Genomic DNA, 19,512 nt, shown 5'->3' with positions numbered 1-19,512 from the left:
ATCATCTGCCATACCATGGTTTAAAACCATTCTCCTTGTATCTACATTTTCCCTTGTTATTAATTATATTTTCTAAAGATTATCTCTTTTTGTTGATTCTTTCAAAAGTACCCCATCTTCAACATACTTATGAGTTCTTCCAGTTTTTCATTTTTTTTCTTGTCTGTTTTGCTTGGTTTTTTTATTATTATAACAAAACACCAGAGGCAGGCTAACTTGATAAAGAAAGACTTATCAAACTCATTTTCTTGGAGGATAATGGTCATGGCTTCGATATTTCTCATGGTGAGGGCTTTCTCGGTGCCTTGGTATCTTGTAAAACCCAAAGCCAGAGAGGCTGAGGAGAGCCAGGTTCAGGTTCCTTGACAACCTTCTTATGAGGACCCCAAAGAAACATCTAAATGCCTTCAAGAGCAATTTCCCCAATTAGGACTTCAATTCCTCCCACCAGGCCCTGCCTTCTAAAAGTCTTACCCACCAACACTGTCACACTGAGGACCTGACCCTCAGCATATGAACCTTTAAACTATATCTACACCCTATCAATCACATTCCTTCAGAGTACAAGTGCTATTCATGGTATCTTCAAATATAAAGTGTCTATCACTAGTTACTGTGAACTTGGAAAGTCCCCAGCACTTTATCTTCTCAGCTGTTGTTTTGGTTGTCTCGGCATCTCCAGCCATTAATGCTTCTGCATTAATCAGGGTTGTGTAGAGGATTAGAATACACACACACACACACACATACACACACACACACACACGTGTTTTTATGTATGTATATATGTGTTTGAGGTATATGATAATGTAAATATATAATATAGGAGAGCTATTTGTCTCATTATATATGTGTATATATAATTTATTAGCATGGCTATTTGTCTCATTATATATATATATATATATATATATATATATATATAATTTATTAGCATGGCTTACAGACTATATGTAGTTCAGTGAGTCCAACAATGCTGTCCACCAGTCTGATAATCCAGCTGTTGTTCAGTCCACAAGGCTGTCTGTCTCAGCTGGTCTTCCATACATGACAGAATCCCAAAGCAGGCTCTAATGCCAGTGAGGGAATGGACTTTGCAGCCAGCATGAAGGCAAGCAGGGGAAGTCTCCATCATTAATGTCCTTTATATATAGGCTGAAGGTAAGGTCCAGATTAAAAGTAGATTTTTCTTCTTCAAAACATCAGGATTTAGAGTGGGTCTTCCCACTTCTTATGAGTTAATTAAGACAATTAAACCCCTCCCAGGCAAACCCAGTTACTCGGGTATTAGTTAATCTCAGATGCAGTTAAGTGACAACCAAGAGCATCTATCACAACTTCCTTTTTCACAGTTCTTGCTGACTGCAGTGTATAACTTTTAAAGACAGAACTTCCACCACCACCCCCTAATCTTTTAGGGTTTTGATCACATCTGCTTTACTTTTTATAATCTTTTCTTCCAAGAATGCGGTATCTCTCCACTCACTTGCATTATAAATCCTTGGTGGAATTTTGTGCCTTTTAAAAATTTGGCTTATAAAATTTATTCCCGGATCTAAGGAGCTCGCTCAGTGGCTAAGAGTGCTTGGTGTGAAAGCAAGAGAACCTGAGTTCAGATTCCCCAGAACACATGTAAAATGCTGCCTGTGTTTGTAAACCCTGTGTTTGGATGGAGGAGGGGACAGAGGCAGCGGCTCTGGAGAACTCACTAGCCAGCCAGTTTCGGGCTTAGTGAGACATCCCATCTTAAAGGAACAGGGAAGAACAATAGTGGATGTCCTCAATTGTTAGCCTCTGTACACCCTCAAATTGTATACCCATACACACACACACACACACACACACACCATTTACTTATTAATAAAATAAATGCTAAGGAACATTGCATCATAGTCACCATTGAAAAGGGAACAAACTGTTCGCCTGTGTTTTTCCAGCTTTCTGGTACTGAAGGAATATGCCAAAGCAGTGGTGTCCGTGTAACTGTCCCCTGTCACTGCTGCAAGCCCACCTTCTGGTGACATTAAGATGCTTGTGTGAGGAGAACCCTGCATCCACATGGATGCAGGTAGAGATTTGATCTATCTCCAGACAGTTACCATATCCCCCTTTCTAAAGCCTTTTCACTAAAATACTTCAGAGTCCCACAGCAACCTCTGCAGATTAGCACTGAGACCAGATGGCAAATAAAAAGTTAGAGTTGCCTAGTTTTTCAGCCAGGGACTGAAAACTTGCCCAGAACACAGAAATCTGTCAATAAATTGAATGCTACATATCACAAAGTGAGAGGTTCCCAAGAGAGGGCCCATAGTATTTTGTCCAGGTGTTGACTAACATCTGGGGCCAGAATGTCTGTGATGGCATCTCTGTGGTAGCCTCAACCCAAACATCCCTGTTCTGGAATCTAGAAACAAATTGTAGAACACACTAGAATACTATACAGTGAGAATGACCTGGCTTACAATTCTCTCCAGGTGAAAGACTCCCATAATCCTAGTATTCAGGATCCAAACACACTCACAAAAACTACATACCATGGGATTCATGTGTTGAAGGGTGGGTGTGTGGGTGCGCGCACACACGTTTAATAATCAAGGCTCATAATGTACAGGAAATGAGCATAGTGGTTATACTTGGGTCACAAGTTGTGACAGAAAGAAAGATGATGGTTTACAGGTGTGTTAATGTTCTCCTGTCTCTTGATCAGGTACCTTGCTAAAACAGCCCTAGGAAACCCAGAAAGCCACACACAGCAACAGAAACATCTGGAAAATGTATCACTAGTGAATTTTCATCCTCAAGTGAACCTCAGAGGGTGAACTTACTCAAATTACAGCAGCGCCTGTGGCAGACTCAGGGGTGGGGGGGTGAGGGGGAAGGTGGGAGAAGAGTAAATCCTTGTTTACTGAGGATTCTCCACAAAACAGACACGAGATGTGGGTAGCTGCACCATCACAACCTTTTTCTGGGACAACCCTGGAGGACACCAGGGAGGGGAAATTGTCACAGCGGGCAGAACTTCAGGCAGTGCACACAGTCACACATTTCTTTTGTTTGGGAAGAGAAATGTCCAGATATGTGATTGTTCACTGGCTCATGGGCCGTAGCCAGTGGATTGTCTGGACCGTGAAGGACTTGGGAAGTGCATGATGGGAAATTAGCGAGAAAGGCATTTGGGGAAGAAGTATGTGGCTAGATCGCTACAAAAAGGCCAAGGATGTAAAATACTTGTGTCCTGGGTAATGTTCATCAAAAGGTGGCTTCAGCACAAGAGTTCGGTAATCCAGTAGACAGATGACCCGTTCGTTCTGTGGACAGTCAGCCTCTTTCCCCAGCCATCGCTATCATTGTCCAATGGGCCTGTGAACAAAGCGGCCATGGTGATAGAGATGGAGGTTGTACATGGACTGGCATTATGAAATTCCACTCACCAAAGCAATCTGGCTATAGCTGCAACTGAGCGCCAGATCTGCCATTCCAGCAGTGACCAACACTGACCACCCTTTCCTAGGTCGCCCAGCCAGCACCCTGATGGCAGCTTGACTACACTGGATCACTTCTTTTCAGTGGAGAGGGTAATGCTTAGACCTTACCGGAGCAGATGCTTACTCTGGTGATGGATTTGCTTTTCCTGTATGTAATGCATATCTCAATTCTCTCTCTCAGTTCCTGCAGTGGAATTAGCACCACTCACATCTTTTACCATTACACATTTTACCATTTATATTCTACTGCCTTAAGCTATGTGTCTCCTGGACTACCTGGTTCATACAAGATCTAAACCAAGATACAATGGCCTAATGCCTAAGGCAATTCTGTCCAAGCCCTGGCAGGTAGGAGAGGGCAGCAGAACCTACTGGACTGTCCTCAATAAGCTGGCAGAATGCCCCACCTCCCATTATCAGCACCATTGCAGAATCAATGCCAAGTACAGTGTGCTGGGGACTATCACAGCCTGGACTAGGGACAGCGAGGAGAGATCTGTCGGTTCTCTGTCGGCAGGTTCAGAGGAGAGAACCCGGTCCAGCCGGGTCTCCTCAGCGCTGAGCTGGGAGGGTTAGCGTCTCAGCTTGGATGTCCTGCCGTCCAGCTGCGAGTCTGTCAAAACTGGAACTCATTTTATTGTATCAGTCTTTTGTTTATATAGGGTTGAGGGAGGAGGCGGAGATTTTTGCTGAGGTGAAATGACATAGGGAGCAGGGGAAGGTGAGGTATGGTAACTGGAGGGTCTGGAGGTGACTGACAGAGTCAACAGTTATTCTACATCAGCAGTAGCTAGGCAAAGGCAGGCTTACGCAGGTCATGCTGAGTCACTCCATTACAGAAGTGACCGAGACCGGTCTCTAAACTCCAGCAAAAGCTCAGGCTCCCTCACCTCAGAATCTGGCTAAATAAGGCCCAACAGAGATCTAGGGCTTTGTTGTCAAGAGGTGGCCCTGCAATATAAGCCTTGGCTTGTTCCTTGTACCGGTGATACTTTGCAGGAGCAGAGTCGTGACTGGAACCTAAAACCTCTGGCTCAGCCCCTGTAATTCTTGTCGTTATTTTCCAGTCACGATTCTGCGCCGCCTGCAAGGTATGCCTGCAAGGTATCGTAGGTCTTGTGCCCCACCAAGTTCCCCACCCCCACTCCCTGAAGGTTTTGTGGGATGAAGGATAGAGAAAGAAGCATGGTGGAGGATGAAGGGGGCGGGCAACGATTTAGAATTCAGGATAGAGGCAAGCAGTTAGGTACCTAGACTTGATGCCCCTTTCCAGTCCAACACATGTTGGAGGAGAAAAGCTTCTCAGCATAATCAAAGAGGAGGCTAGATCGAGGAGGGGGGGGGGGGGAGGATGTAGTTTGTTAGAAGCACGTTGCCCGGCAACGCCGTGTTAAACGAAATGTGAAGATGCTAATCATGGGTGAGGATGCTAATCATGGGCAGGGAGAAGGTAGGGGCCCAAGCTCCTGTGCGACGACAGAATGAATGAATATGAGCAAGAGGTGGAAGGAACTTTAGTATTCTTCAGCAACAATGCTGCGCTGCGCGACTCTGCGCAGGCGTCAGTCCCTTCCGTGGAAGGCGGGGCGGGACGTGTTCGGGGCGGGGATAGGGGCGAGGACTCCCGAGCCATCCAAACTTCCGGTGCCTGCAGCGCAGCAAGAAGCTAGCACTGCGATCGAGGTTGCACAAGCAGGGGCTGGAGGGAGCAGGCACCGATCAACGCTGCCATGGTGAAGATCAGTTTCCAGCCCGCGGTAGCGGGCATCAAGGCTGATAAAGCGGACAAAGCAGCGGCGTCTGGTCCGGCCTCAGCATCTGCCCCGGCCGCGGAGATCCTGCTGACGCCGGCGAGGGTGAGAGGCACTGGGTCTCAGATGGGAGGTGGGGCGGGGCGGGGCGGGGCGATGGGGGTCGTGGAGGGGACCTAGGTCTTCCCTAGTGACTGCGATGGCCAGCGGGACCTCGGAGTCACTAGCGGAAGCCGAATGAGAGGTCTGGAAAGGCTGCTCCATCCCCATCTGGGAAAGGGTCTCAGGTCCTTCCCTACAACGACAGTCGAAAGCAGAACGGGTCCTTAGTGAGAACTCAAAGGGTTCCAAATGTGGGGGCTTCTGGGTGCGCAGTTCCAAGATAAGGGAATGTGGCGGGCCCGTGAAAGTTTGGGGAATGTTGGTGAAGGTTTGCGTCTGGTTCCAATCAAGGGGCAGGGGCCGGGAAGCCAGACCTCGAGTGGGGGGAGGGGAGGAGGGTTGAACGTAGTTTCCCCCGAGGGGGAGGGGTGATGGGGCCTGATTGGTTGGGGGATTTGGCCGGAGAAACTCTGGTTAGTAAGTAACAAAAGGGAGGTGCCTTTATTTGGGTGCTGGAATGGGGGACTTTGGTGGGTGGAGGATCCTAAGTGATGAGCCTTCTCCCATTTCACACCTGCGGGTCCTGCATCTTTGCCTCCTTCTCTGGCTTCCAGTTGCGTTGTTACCATCGCCGAGTGGGTTCCCCACTGCCCCAGTGCCCTAGACATCCCTAGTCACCCAGCTGGCTTTGTGTGGACTGGCCTCGGCGTGCCCCGCCCTCCCCTGGCTGAGGGGACCCAGGTCATTTCCGCCATGGAAAACTCTGCTATGTGGAGTGTGTAGGGGGAGGACTCGTGGCAGTCACTGACTAGAAGGGACTGGGATCGAAAAGCGGACCCAGTACCCAGCCGTGTTTCATTTTGCTCCAGTAAGGGTGTTTTCATGGCCAGGCACACGCCCCCCAGCGGTCCAGCCTTTCTGTCCAGGCAGAACTAAAAAAGCCCTTCCACTTCCTCCTCCCAGATGAAGTTTTGAAGGTCTGATTCTGCCTTGCCTGGGCATATATGAGGAACCCGAGGGGAATGATCTAGAAGAGGGGGTCATGCAGTGGGCCAGTCTGAGCAGAGACTGTGACTCCGAGGAATGCCAGGGACTCAGGCACCTCTGTTGTAGTCACTACAGCATCTAGCAGTTCACACACCAACCAGAATTCATTGGTCACCCAGGCCAGGGTTGAAGGGTCTCCGGACACCCCCACTGTGGTGAGCAGATTCTTCACCTGAAGCTCAGTTGGAGAGGGACACCCCATCCTTGATTTTGGTTTGCAGTTTTAAGTTTGCCCTGGGATTAAGCTTCCTTTGTTACGTCCAGGAAGGCCCCTCCTCTCTTCCTCTTAGTCTGGACATGGGGCCCCAGGAACTGGTAAGTGGCAGATTGTTCCCAGGTACCCAGTGAAGACCTAGAACTGAAACCCAACTGCCTAAAGCCATGGATCTAAGGATGATCTAAGGAGCAGGAAGGACTAACTTGAACAGGAGGCAAGCCAATATCACCCCCTTGAGAAGGAGGTCTCAGTAGAGTCAACACAGGGCACCGGCTAGGGCAGCCCGCTGATGGCGTTGGATGGAACGGTGGAGCCCAGGGTGAAGAAATTGCAGTTTTTCTCATTAGACTTGGGAGACTCGGTTATGTAAGTCTGTGACAGTGTACAAATGAACACAAAACACATACTAATCACGAAGAAACCATTCAGAGACTATGAGCCTCCAAGGAGCAGGTAATTGATTTTTATGTAGTATAAGAGATCAGAGGGGAAGGGAGGTGCCCCAGAAACAAAAGAGACTTTATTATGCAAAAATAACCCTCCCTGGCAAGAGCCCTCTAAAGACCAATGGTTGTCTCTGTGGGCCAAGTGCTCAGCCTTCAATCTCTTCTTCCTTTGAGGAGATTTTTCCTTCATAGTTACGGAGGGGGGGCCTTGCCTGTCTATATCCCTGAAATAGCCATTTATATATATATATTTTTTACCGATTCAGATCTCCCCCATGAGGACACTTTTCAGTACTATTCATTGCCCCTTCTCAGTAGCCATTTCCGAATAGGCAGCACGTTCGACTGTGGTCCGTTTAGCGATAACCATCGTCCAACTTCCTGCTTTTATCAGACTCTTGAAGCTAAGCAGCTCATCCTGCCCTCACCCAGCGTGAAATGGAAATATCAACTTTGCCTTGCCATGTGTGCTGTTAGTTATGGCCTGGGGCCTGTGAAGCCGCCACCCCTATCACTACTGGGCAGTAAGGAGCTCAGGGAAGCCGACTTGGCAGTCAGGAGGAGGGATTGAAATACCTTCAGAACTGTTAACCCCCACTCCACAGCCTGCCCGAGCGAGCGAGCGAGGTCTGAGCTGGAGGGAAGGGGCCTTTGGTGGTGCGGGCTGGCTTTGCCTGGCTCTGCAGCTGGGACCTTGTACGTCGGTTCACTTCTGCAAGCTTCTTCTTGCTCGACAATGCCAGCTGATTTCCTCTTGCCCAGTGCCTGGCATGACAGTAAGAGCAGGCAGAGACCCGTTACACAGCTGTCATTCAAGTACAGAACGTCAGCCACTGTCAGGGCACTGAGATAGGAGCCAGGAAGCTAGAGGGACAGACGGGTCAGCGGATATGGAGTCCTGGGAGCTGTTTCATGCAGGTCTCTTGGATTTTGTCCCATACTGATGACAAGACATGAGACAGCTCAGAAGTTCTCTTTTAACTGGGAATGACCCTGGAGTTCCTCCTGGGTGTTCTGTCTGACTAACCCGTGATTCCCCAGAAGGACCACTCAGACACATGACAGCGTTGGGTGTGTCCAGTCCTGGTGTGTGTGTGTGGTGTGTGTGTGTGGTGGGGGTGGGGTAAGGGAAGTCTGCAGCTGGCCAACCTCCCTGGGTCTGCTCCTACTTCTGGGCAAATACTGAAATAAGATGTGTCCCCCAGACCTGACACTAGAAGGAAGTTCCTAGGAAAACTGGGCAGCGGGTAGAGTTTGGGAGCCAGCTGGGCTTACAGTTCTTACCCAGCATCCCACCTATTAGACGGTCATAATGAGGAACCTGCAGCCATGACATGGCCCTGGTAGGAAGCTAATCGCCAAAGCCTGAGTTCAACACCTCTCCTACCCCTGCATCCCCCCACCCTCCACTGCAGCCTGCAGCCAAGTGGCCACCCCTCATTCTCATCGTCTTCCACCTGCTGTCTGCACACACATACGTTTACATAGACAGGCCCCAGGGTGGGGGCGGAGGGCGGGCAGGGCCTTAAGAAGCAAACACATTAAATTCAGTAATCTCAGCTCTGTCATTTTCTCATTGTCATTTGTCTTTGATTAATATTTGTCTTGAGTATCCCCCTCCCTCAGCCCACATACCTGTAAATCAGATTTCTCTCCCCCCAACTCTCTGTGTGTGTGTGTGTGTGTGTGTGTCTCCCTGTGTCCATGTCCTCAGGCTCTTGCCAGGAGGACCAGCAAGGGAGGCTCTGTCTCTTGTCAACTGGGAGAGCTGGTTTGCCTGGAGAGGCCATAATGACCTTCAGAGAGGCAGCTTAGCTGTGTGTGTGTGTGTGTGTGTGTGTGTGAGAGAGAGAGAGAGAGAGAGAGTGAGAGAGAGAGAGAGAGAGAGAGAGAGTGAGAGAGAGAGAGAGAGAGAGAGAGAGAGAGAGAGACTCACGCCATTTCTCTATCCTTTCTGTTTTCTCCTGGCTCCACTCTTCAAGGCTGTCAGCAGACTGCCAATGAGGAGGAGTTTCTCTTCTCAAGGAAAAAATGTTTATGATTAAAAGCTCAGCCCCACAGCTGGGCTTTCCCCCTCTGTCCTGGGAGGCCCAGTTCTCTCTCTCTGACTGAGTGAGAGCTCTTCCAGGCCTTGGTCTTGTTTCTTTCTGCTTCAAATCCTTTCTGAGCCTTTGTTTTCTAGAGGAGCCTGGGCTGTCTTGGGTGGTGGAGGAGAGAGAATTCTGGGTACGGCCAAATACAGAGATCTGCATAGCTACGACCTGCCCCAGGCTGCCTTGGGCTGGCACAGGTGAGGGCGGGAGGATCACTAATGGGCACCCCTGAGTCTTAGCTCTCTGCCACATACTCAGGTGATATCTTTGCTTTTTGGCCACTGTGCACTATCATTCTGGGACAGAAAGCATTTGCCAGCCTCGAACCTACAGCAAGGCCTTACTCAATCTGTAGATCTCTCTCTCTCTCTCTCTCTCTCTCTCTCTCTCTCTCTCTCTCTCTCACACACACACACACACACACACACACACACCCTTTGGCATCCTTGTCTATGTGAATTGCATCCTGCAGCCAAGGAAAGAAAGGATGCAGAGGATAGGAATGGGGCGGGGACCACTTCGAAGTCTGCCTGTGTCTTTGTCCTTCCCTGCCTCCTACTAAGTAGCCTGCAATTGTAGCATAATCCCCCCTTTATTTCTTTTTCTCTTTCTTTCTTTTTGGCATCAGGGACCGTAGCTAGAGAACTATCGTCCTTTGGGCTGTGTCTCAGCTGAGCTGTTTATTTCAGTTGGTGGTCACTATTCCGTGGGGGAGCAGAATTTTTCTGGTCTCCAGCAGGACAGGGAGCAGCCAGAGTGGAAGTTATACCCTCAGGAAGGCTGACTACCCATCCTGCCGGAGACCAGAAAATTCTGCTCCCCCACGGAATAGTTCCCAACAGCCAGGGATTGGGGGGGGGGGACTTCCCTTTAGAAAGTGGGAGGATGGAGCATACTGTTTCCAAGGCAACAGGCCCTCAGAGCAAAGCGCTTCTCTGCACACTCATGTTAAGCATGCAAGGCAGACATCTGGGGACCTGCAAGGGCCTTCTGGTTTTACTAGGGCTCTCAACGGTGCTCATGAGATAATTAGTGAAGCCAGGGGCAGAATGCATAGGAAACTACCAACTGCTGCCCCACAGTCCTCAGACTCCAAAGGTCTCAGATTGCAAGAGAGCAGAGACTGTGATGATCCCCTAGTGGGGGACAGTAAGGGTTGGAAGGTAAGCCTTGGCTTTGACTATATCTCACAGGCAAAAACAGTGCTCAAGCAGGGACATCGTAGATTTCCTTGCCAACCTCACTTCCAGCCTTGCTGCCCTAGGCTTCTGAGGGTTTGGTTCAGCAGGCTGGAGTGTTGGCTGGGCAGCAAGCTGATGGAGCCTCCAGCGTTTTGCCAGGGGGTGTCTGTCAGGTCAGGGGTGTCCGTAGAGGTCAGGGGTGTCCGTAGAGGTCAGGGGGTGTCTGTAGAGGCAAGCCAGAGCCGTGGTTAGCTTAGGGGGAGATTTACATTTTCTTTCTTCCCCTCTGAAGAGTTTGATACTTCTAGACCATGAAATGAGCTCACAGGAGACAGAGTCACAGGAAGAACAAACTAAAATTTGTATTCACATCAACATAGCAGCCATATACAAAATCTAAGACTTAGAAGGCCAGAGAGCTGAAGCTTACATCCTAGAATGAGCTGTGGAAGACACGGGGACTTGAGGCTGCTGTTGAGGGCACCCTGCTGATTGTAGAGGGGTGATATAGCAGGGCAAGGTTAACATCTGCAAAGAGAGTTTCCCAGCTCATGATTAGCTCTGGGGAAGCTGCCCAGGGCAAGCTGTGTGTCTGACAGGCCCTCTGGGCATTCCTCAGATACAGATGGACGTCAGTTCCTTTCACAAAAGAGCAGCTTTCAGAAGGAGCCCACTTCTGCCCAGATCTTCACTTTCTCTATAACTAACAGGGAACCCAACAAAGAAATATATTTAGAGTGGAATATTTTGATCTCCCTAATTACTCAGTGTGTACAGTTAGTACCCAAGCTGGATTAAGGTGAGGGGATCCCCAATCCTTACAGTCAAGAAGAGTCCTAGCCAGAGCGATACATGACCTCTTTGCTGCACCCAGGGTCATTGTAGTCCTGACTCCTGTTTGCCATGTCCTTGCTGGCCTTTCCCACCACCCTTCCAGAAGCTTCTATGCCCGTCTCAGAGCTCCCAGGGCTAGCAGAAGTTGGCCGTAGGTGCAAGGCTGGAAGGCCTCAGCTTGTCAATGCGTTTTTAAGTGCCTTGCAGGCTCTGACTTGCAGTTGGCTGGTGCTCCCTCCCCTGATCCTGTTTGATTTCCTCAGTGGCTCTCCCAAGCTAGCTTTTCTGGTTTTCCAGAAGCACAAGAGCAAAAGAATAGCCACTGCTCTTAGCCTCAACAGCTGGCGGCAGTGACAGCCCTCCCGGGCCCACAGATCTGCTATTTTTATCCCATACTTTGTCCTCTACAAAGGGCTTTCAGGTTCATTGTCTCTTTTAATTCCTGGAGGCTGGTCACCTCCGATGACCTCAGGATGAATGTTGGGGGGTGGGGGGTGGCCCATCTCTACTCTGTTTCACCAACCCCTAGATACAGTGTGGCTTGCTCATGGAGGGAGCCTGGATATTGATGTCACCACACGGAACCTATTGCCGTGCAGTAGTTGTAAAGCCATTGCAGTCCCCTGCCCCTCTGGTTGACAGCGGTCCTTGACCAGTTGTCTGGAGGCCAAACCTAGAGGTTAAGTGCTGGGTGGCCAAGGTTTGATCTTGGGGGGACAGGGGGAGGGTCTCTACTGTGAATGAGGGAACCCACGGCATTTTCTGTCATTTTCCTAGGAGGTTGGGGTTGAAGATTGCCAAACAGTGGGGAACCAGGCCCTCTGGGGGGGTTCACCCCTACTCCCAAAGCCCAAGCCCATCCCTGCACCACAAAGACCCCTTGGCTATGCTGAGATAAACATTTGTCTCGAGCAATTAGACAGAGCTCCCAACACCTCTAGAAAAAAAAGATGGTCAATCACCTGCTTATGAAAGGCCTTTGGAGAAACTTCATTCCCCAATGTGCTTCATCTCCTCAGGGCTAGGAAATTCTGTGGACGTTGACATTTGACCTCTCTTGGCCTTGTCTGAACAGCATAGAAAAACAGGGAAAGTGGTGGGCACTAGAATGGAGGAAGGAGCAGGCCTGGGGACTTGTGTAACATCAGCAAGAATAGATAAGGGCCAGCCTGGGCTACGGTAGGAGAAAGGAGGTCATGCAGAGAGATAGTCAAGAGGTGACCCTCAAGTCCAGTTCCAGGCAAAGTGCTCACGCAACATCTACCCACCCACCCAGCCAGGTGTGTGTGGCCTGGCAGGGAGGGTCTGGCCAGTGAACCCAGGCAGGTTCTTTTGTGGAACAAGTGGTCTAGCCTCCCAGACAGTGGTGTTTCCCTCCTGTGAGAGCTTCTAGATGCTTCAAGCTCCATCTTGTAGACTTATGACTGCCTGCCTGACGGTACAGAGAAACTGTTGAACACAGCAGGCCAGGGGCCACTTGGTTAGAGATAAGCGTCAGGCCCACACCCTCTGGGCTTCCCAGAGCCCCTGCCTCCCATAGTCAGTGACCAGCCTGGTCAAGCACGGCAACTTCCACACCCATCTGTGTTTGGCTAATTTCCCCGTCAGCCTGATTAGATTAAGACACACTTGGGGCATTAATAAAGCATATCTCTGCATGTGTTTGTGAAGGTTCTCCCAGGGACGGAAAGCGGAGGGAACGTGGGCTGCACTGTCCTTTGGACTGACAGCCCAGACTGAATAAAAAGAGGGAGGGAGGAAGCTGGCCTAGTGCCAGCATCCATCAGCCTGACACTTGTTTCCCCATGTGGGCGTGTACCGTGAGCTAAAGCAAACCCTTCCTTGGCCTTATCAGGGGCACAGCAATGAGAACTGTATCTAAGACACGCCCTCATCACCCTGTCCTCACCCGGGTCTTTCCTGGACCTCCAGCTGAAGGGTTAGGTCGCCTCTCTCTAGCTCTGCTCTTCCTTGCCTTCTTTTGCCTAGGACAGTGGCACCTCCCTACCATGGTACCCATGAACTTGGTCAAATACAATCTCTCAGACCTTCTCATATGCTCTCTTGTATGTTTAAATGTCTAGAGCAGTGGTTCTAAACCTTCCTAATGTTGTGATCCTTTAAGTCAGTTCCTCCAGTTGTGGTGACCCCAACCATAAAATTATTTTTGTTGCTACTTCGTAATTATAATTTCGCTACTGCTATGATTTGTGATATATACATATTTTTTGGAGATAGAGGTTTGCCAGAGGGATTGAGGACCAAGAACAGGATCTCAATTCAGGCAATTAAAAAATGTGTGTGCTTAATCCAGGGTGATTGGGGGGCTTCCAGACAAATCTCCGTTTCTCTCTAACTGGAAGGGTGGTCCAGAAACTTGGGCAAGACAATCTGTATTGTCCTGCTGGCCCCCTACCCCCACCCCAGGGCGTCTAATCCAGCTGGAGGGATAAATTTACTTAGAGCAGGAGGAATTCAGAAGAGTGGTCCCCTCTGAGGCATCTCATTGACCAGAGCACTTCTGTTGACAGGAGGAACGCCCCCCTCGCCACCGCTCCAGGAAAGGGGGCTCCGTGGGCGGCGTGTGCTACCTGTCCATGGGCGTGGTTGTCCTGCTCATGGGCCTTGTGTTTGCCTCGGTCTACATCTACAGATACTTCTTCCTTGCTCAGGTGAGGATATGGGTGGGAAAGGGGTAGCGCCAAGACGTGGGGAAAGGAGGTCTGCTGAGGGTGTGGAAACAGCGGAGACCCAGAGCCTGAGGGCCCCATGAAGAGAGACAGTAAGAATCCCTGGTCCAGGCATGCCCAGAGAACAGCCCTCATTCCTTCCCAGTGTCCCCTCACCTGGACTCAGGTTACCTCACCCTCAGCACTTACTCAGGAGAGCCAAGCAAGGATCTGGGTGACTGCACCCAGGCACCCCCACCCCTCCCCCCGCCAGTGGCCAGTGCTACTCTGAAGCATCTTCATCAGGAGCTCTTAGGTCCAATAGAGAAGCTGGGAGTTTACGATCCCCTCTGGAGCTCAGACTTCAAAGATGACCTAACTGTTTCTTGTGTAGACATTTGGGTTTGAGGCCTGGGCAGGCTCTGCTTGGTTTCCTGTGACCTGCTTCCAGGAATGGTAGGTCTACAGAGGAGCTCACTTGTCTCCCTGACATATACCGGCTAGAGAGCTAGGCCCAAAGCTGGACCTTCCAGAGCTGGGGGAAGGGGAGGATCACCATACTTGAGTCCTGAGTTCAGTTAAATACGTAGCTTGAGAGATTAAACATGAGCGTATCAACAGGGAATCTCAGGATGACTAAAGGCCGGAGTTTCCAGTCATTGTGGACCCTACTGACCCCCTACGTCTCTTAAGCATTTTTTCCACAGTAGAAATTACCTGAGAGGTTGTGCTCCGGTGGGACTTTCCCCTGCAGACCGCAGCTCCCACATTTTTCTCCCCTTAGGAACTTCCCTGAAAGCAGGCTTACTGCATCTTCCATGCTAGCCTTTTGCCAGGCATCTCCACCCTCTGTGGTGTAGGACCCTTACCTGGGCTTCTCCTGTGGTGATGCTGCTCCGTCTCCTCTCTTCCCTAATTGTGCTTTCGTAGGGTTCCTCACCCTTCCCAGGCAGTGTGGGTGTCCCAGACTGTCCCTGGGACAGTGTGAATAGTCCGGTCTGCAGTCGGTCTGACAGTCCCATCGGGTCTGTCCTGGCATCGGGTCTCCCTTGGGCTTCCTCAAGCCCTCAAGGCCCCAGTGTGGCCAGGATGTTTCATTATCTCACAGAATTTCTCCTCGGACTAAGAAGAGGGAGTTCTGTCTGTTACACGTCCTATAGTCCTTGTGAGCCTCTGAGTCCCTGGGGAAGACACAGTGGGGGCCCCATCGCTCAGGTCTCACCAGTGGCACTGCCTTGTTTCCCTGGTTGATGGGTGAAGAAGCTGGCCACCGGATGTGGGCAGTGGGTAGTGTTGTACGGGGCCTCCATGCCCGGAGTGGTGTGAGATTTATCCATGGGAGGAGAATGGGGGTGGTTCTTTGCCTTCTGACCTTATTATTTTTTTCTATTTTTGTTTTTTGAGACAGGGTTTTTCCTAGGTAGCCCTGGCTGTCCTTGAACTAGCTCTTTAGACCAGGCTGGCCTCAAACTCAGAGATCTGCCTGTCTCTGCCTCCTGAGTGCTGAGGCATGCACCACCACCTCCTGGTTCCCGCCTTTTCTTCTACCCCTTTGGGGTCATTATACATTACAGATAGGAAAACCGAGGCTCAGAGGGGCCTTTCACCTGGGAACGTGTTTATCCCGTCTGTTTGTGAGGCTGAAGTACCATGTCTTTCTTTCTTTTTTTTTTTCTGAGACAGGGTTTCTCTATGTAGCCCTGGCTGTCCTGGAACTCACTCTATAGACCAGGCTCACCTTGAACTCAGAAATCCACCTGCCTCTGCCTCCCAAGTGCTGGGATTAAAGGCTGAAGTACCATTTCTAAGACCCAGCTCACCTCCCCACTAGCAGCTCTGGGCTCTGGTCTACCCCCCTTTCTGTTCTCCATCTCTGAGAAAGTCCTAACACCCACCCTTCCTGCTTCCCAGGTCTGAAGTCGGCAGAGAGCCATGTGGCCGTGTATGTCACTGCCCCGTGTGACCGTCTGTCTCTCCTCTCACCCTGTGCAGCTGGCCCGCGATAACTTCTTCCACTGTGGTGTGCTCTACGAAGACTCCCTGTCCTCCCAGATCCGGACCCGGCTGGAGCTGGAGGAGGACGTGAAGATCTATCTGGAGGAGAACTATGAACGTATCAATGTCCCCGTGCCCCAGTTTGGTGGCGGGGACCCTGCAGACATCATCCATGACTTCCAGAGGGTGAGGCTGATGTGGAGTGTCCCAGTAGCTGGCTGGGATCCGGAGCAGGGCAGTTGAGAGTGCTCTGGGGACCCAGAGCGAGCAAGGAGCAAGAACACAGAGAACCCTTGGGTTGACTGGGCCTTCAGATGCTCCTTTGATTATGCAGGCAGCGCTGTTCGTTATTGTCAAGGATGGAGTGGGATGGGGGTGGGATAGACTGCTTTGCCCTAGGCTGTCTGACTGTTATGGGGGCTTGGCTGCCCCTGCGTGGCCAAGGGTCCTGTGTCTGCTCTCATTTGTACACCCTCCCTCAGAGCCTGCAACTGAGTGGGTGTCTTGTTTGTCTAACACCACCCAGGTCGAAGTTGGGCTCGCTGCCAGCACTCTGGAAGGTTCCTTCTCATTTTGTTGTTGTTGTTGTTGTTTTCCTAGTCAGTTCCTTTCCCCTATGAGCTCACCACTGTCTGGTTGCTCTAAGATCACTGAGACATGGGTCCTAGCCTTCTTTTCTAGGCAGTCGCCCTCCACAGCCTGCGTCTCTATTAGCCTGCTCTCCCTTGGGCAGCCTGATCTCTCATGGGCGACCTGCAGCAGTGGCCCCTTGAAACCTGGGGTGTAGCATTCCTCCCTGAGGAGGCCACATTTGAATTGAGGAAACTTGCTGGGAGGTCGTGGGTGGCCAGGAACATTGCCCCTCGTCCCATAAAGGCCATTTCTTCCCTAGGATAGCTAAGCCTCCCCAATTTGATGAAAAGCATAGCAGAATTTGATCATGTGTCTTTCTCCTTACCTATCTCTGCAAACCCCAGAGAGATCATCTGTGGCAATGGAGGCATTGAACAAACTACTGTGCTCTCATGTTTAGTGGTACATCCACCAACCTGGAGAGGAGCAGGAGGGCGTGCTGATGTCCAGAAACTGATGGGGGGGCACTATTATTGAGGTCCCAGGCCCCATGGCGGGATCAGGGCTTCTGCTGGCTGAACGCCTTCATCAGGTGGCCTGGTCCACAGAGACTGACGGATGTCCCCTCCTCTCAGGGTCTCACTGCCTACCACGACATCTCCCTGGACAAGTGCTACGTCATCGAGCTCAACACCACCATTGTGCTACCCCCACGAAACTTCTGGGAGCTCCTCATGAACGTGAAGGTGGGCCACGTCTTGTCCCCACCCATCCCCGCCCCCAGGAGACATTGTCCCCGCATCCCCAGAGGATTACTTCGCCACTATTCTTTATCCACATCCCCAGAATCACTTCTTTCCCTCCCCCTCCCCCCACCAACTCACAGAATGCCAAATGAAGCTTCCTTAGCATGCAGGTTCGTGCTTTGGGTCAGTAGTGAGGGGAGGGGGTGCAGGGTGTGGGAGGGCAGACATGCACATATGTCAAAGCTCATCACAGTGCAGGGCAGGCTCCGGCCTCAGGCATCAGAGGGCCTCTGGGAGTGAGAAGGTAGTGTGTCGGGGAGATAGTCATTTCAGAGAGAGAGAGAGAGAGCAGAGATGTGTGACAGTGGGAGGGCCCTGGGGGCTGACCCTGTGCTTTGAACCTCCCCTCCCCCGCTTTGCAGAGAGGGACCTACCTCCCACAGACGTACATCATCCAGGAGGAGATGGTAGTGACCGAGCATGTCCGTGACAAGGAGGCTCTGGGTTCCTTCATCTACCACCTATGCAACGGAAAGGACACCTACCGGCTGCGGCGCAGGGCTACCCGGAGGCGTGAGTGACGGATTTGTCCCGGGCTTCAGACCCCAGCCAGCCTTTGACAGTACCTGGCCCGGCCTTCTCACAGCTATAGCCTGATTATAGTGAATGTCAACCAAGAACTAAGACTCGCCAGGCACCAAGTGCCTTACTTAGCACTGTCATCGCTATCATTTTTTCCCTAACTGTGCGTTTTAAGGGAAACTGAGGCACGGAGAGGCTAAAGTAGCATCCTGCAGGTTTTATTGCAGGGATATGACGGCACAGTATGAGCCTGACCTAGGAGCTCCCTCTAGCTTATAGTGTTGTTTCTGGGTGTCACCTCCTGGATCCCCCCCCCCCCCAACTGCCTTGCCAGGTCCCAAGGTTCCTCTCAGGCATTGCAGGCCTGACCTGGACTTGTCTTTTCTTGTTTTCCCCCCAGGAATCAACAAGCGTGGGACCAAGAACTGCAACTCCATCCGCCACTTCGAGAACACATTTGTGGTGGAGACGCTCATCTGTAGGGTGGTGTGAGGCCTCCCCCCCAGGCTCACCCCGCCCTCTTCTTTCTCCCTCTGGCCGCTCTCTGGCCCTCCTCCTCCCCTTCGCTTAGCTTGTACCTTGGGCACTTTTCCATAGATGTGACATGTCTCACCTCGCCTTCCCAGCCCCGCCCTCCTCCCTGTACCAGGGCCGTGAACTCTCGGGGTCTCCGCCTCTGCAGATCTTTCAGGCGCGAGGCGGGAGGGGACAGTCGCCCAAGATGGTTTCTCTAACTCATTATTTTAAGTCAGCTCCCCAGTGGCTGGGCCAGGGGGAAGGACTAAAGGGAGGGGCTGGACGTGTGGAAGCCTGGGGCAGGGGCAGGGGCATGGATGGGGTATGGCGCGTGGGTCACAAACAGCCCCCTCGTTTGGGGAAGTCCTAAAAGACCTTTTTTTTTCCTTGCACAGCACACTTCCCCTGTCCTCCTGGTTCTTAGGCCTAAGTGTGGACTAAGGATGGGGAAATGTGTCCTGGGTTGGACCCATCAGAGCACAAGAGAAGGTGGCTAGCCTGGGGTTTCCCCGGGGACTCCTGTCAGTGCCTTCAGCCCACCAGCAGGAGCCTGAAGTTAGAAGGTGGGAGGGATGTGCCAAGCACAATTGTTCTCTGAGTGGAACCAAAGAAATGAGGAGCCGGGCCGCCCTGGCCTGGCCCCTGGGAACACAGGAGCAGGTGGGTACAGAAGTCACCGGCTGTGAGCTGCAGGCCCTGGGCGGCGGGTGGAGCCCATGCCTCCCTGCACACCAGGGCTACTGTGAACGCTGGAAGCGGGAGAGAGAGCCACCTGGTACTTTCGTCCCTGCCTCCTCTTCCGTTCCGGATGTCTCCCCTCTGTCCAGGGGCGTGTGATGTTTCTCCTGCATGTTTTTACTGATGTTCGTGCTGGCTGCCCTCAGCCCTGAGCCTGGGAGAGAGGCTTTGGTGCCTCGGGTCAGACTTGGGTGCTCTGTGGTGGTGAAGCCCTTTAAATGCTTTGTATATTTTCTCTATTAGATCTCTTTTCAGAAGTGTCTGTAGAAAATTAAAAAAAAAAAAAACAAAAAACCCTCTTACTTTGGCCCTGGTGTTGTGGCTAAATAGGGGCATCTTATGGGTTGCGGGGGGTGGGGGGTATATGGTGGAGGATGGCAGGTCACTAGGGGAGTGTAGGGTGTCCCTTCCATTGCCTTCTTTGATCCCCTGGACTGAGCCAAGTAGTGCTTGCATTCTGTGGCAGAGAGATTCAGGAAACTGCCCAAGGTCAAGCCGCTTTTAAGTTGGGGGGTGGGGGAAGCACTCTGCTGCATG

The 19,512-nt window shown here is 51.3% G+C and overlaps 1 protein-coding gene across 1 annotated transcript; it reads left to right on the top strand.

The window, feature by feature from the left end:
* The first annotated feature begins 5,109 nt into the window (after positions 1-5,109).
* Itm2c (integral membrane protein 2C) lies at positions 5,110-19,269 on the top strand. Its single transcript, XM_052192992.1, has 6 exons — positions 5,110-5,341; positions 13,688-13,828; positions 15,818-16,006; positions 17,029-17,139; positions 17,562-17,712; positions 18,122-19,269. The coding sequence occupies exons 1-6, from the start codon at positions 5,216-5,218 to the stop codon at positions 18,211-18,213; spliced, it is 810 nt and encodes a 269-aa protein (XP_052048952.1). The 5' UTR covers positions 5,110-5,215; the 3' UTR covers positions 18,214-19,269.
* The last annotated feature ends 243 nt before the right edge of the window (positions 19,270-19,512 follow it).

This window comes from Apodemus sylvaticus, chromosome 9, assembly GCF_947179515.1.
Source record: "Apodemus sylvaticus chromosome 9, mApoSyl1.1, whole genome shotgun sequence".
Classification (NCBI taxonomy): domain Eukaryota; kingdom Metazoa; phylum Chordata; class Mammalia; order Rodentia; family Muridae; genus Apodemus; species Apodemus sylvaticus.
The sequence above is the reverse complement of the archived record's forward strand: the minus strand, read 5'-3'. Positions and strand labels throughout refer to the sequence as shown.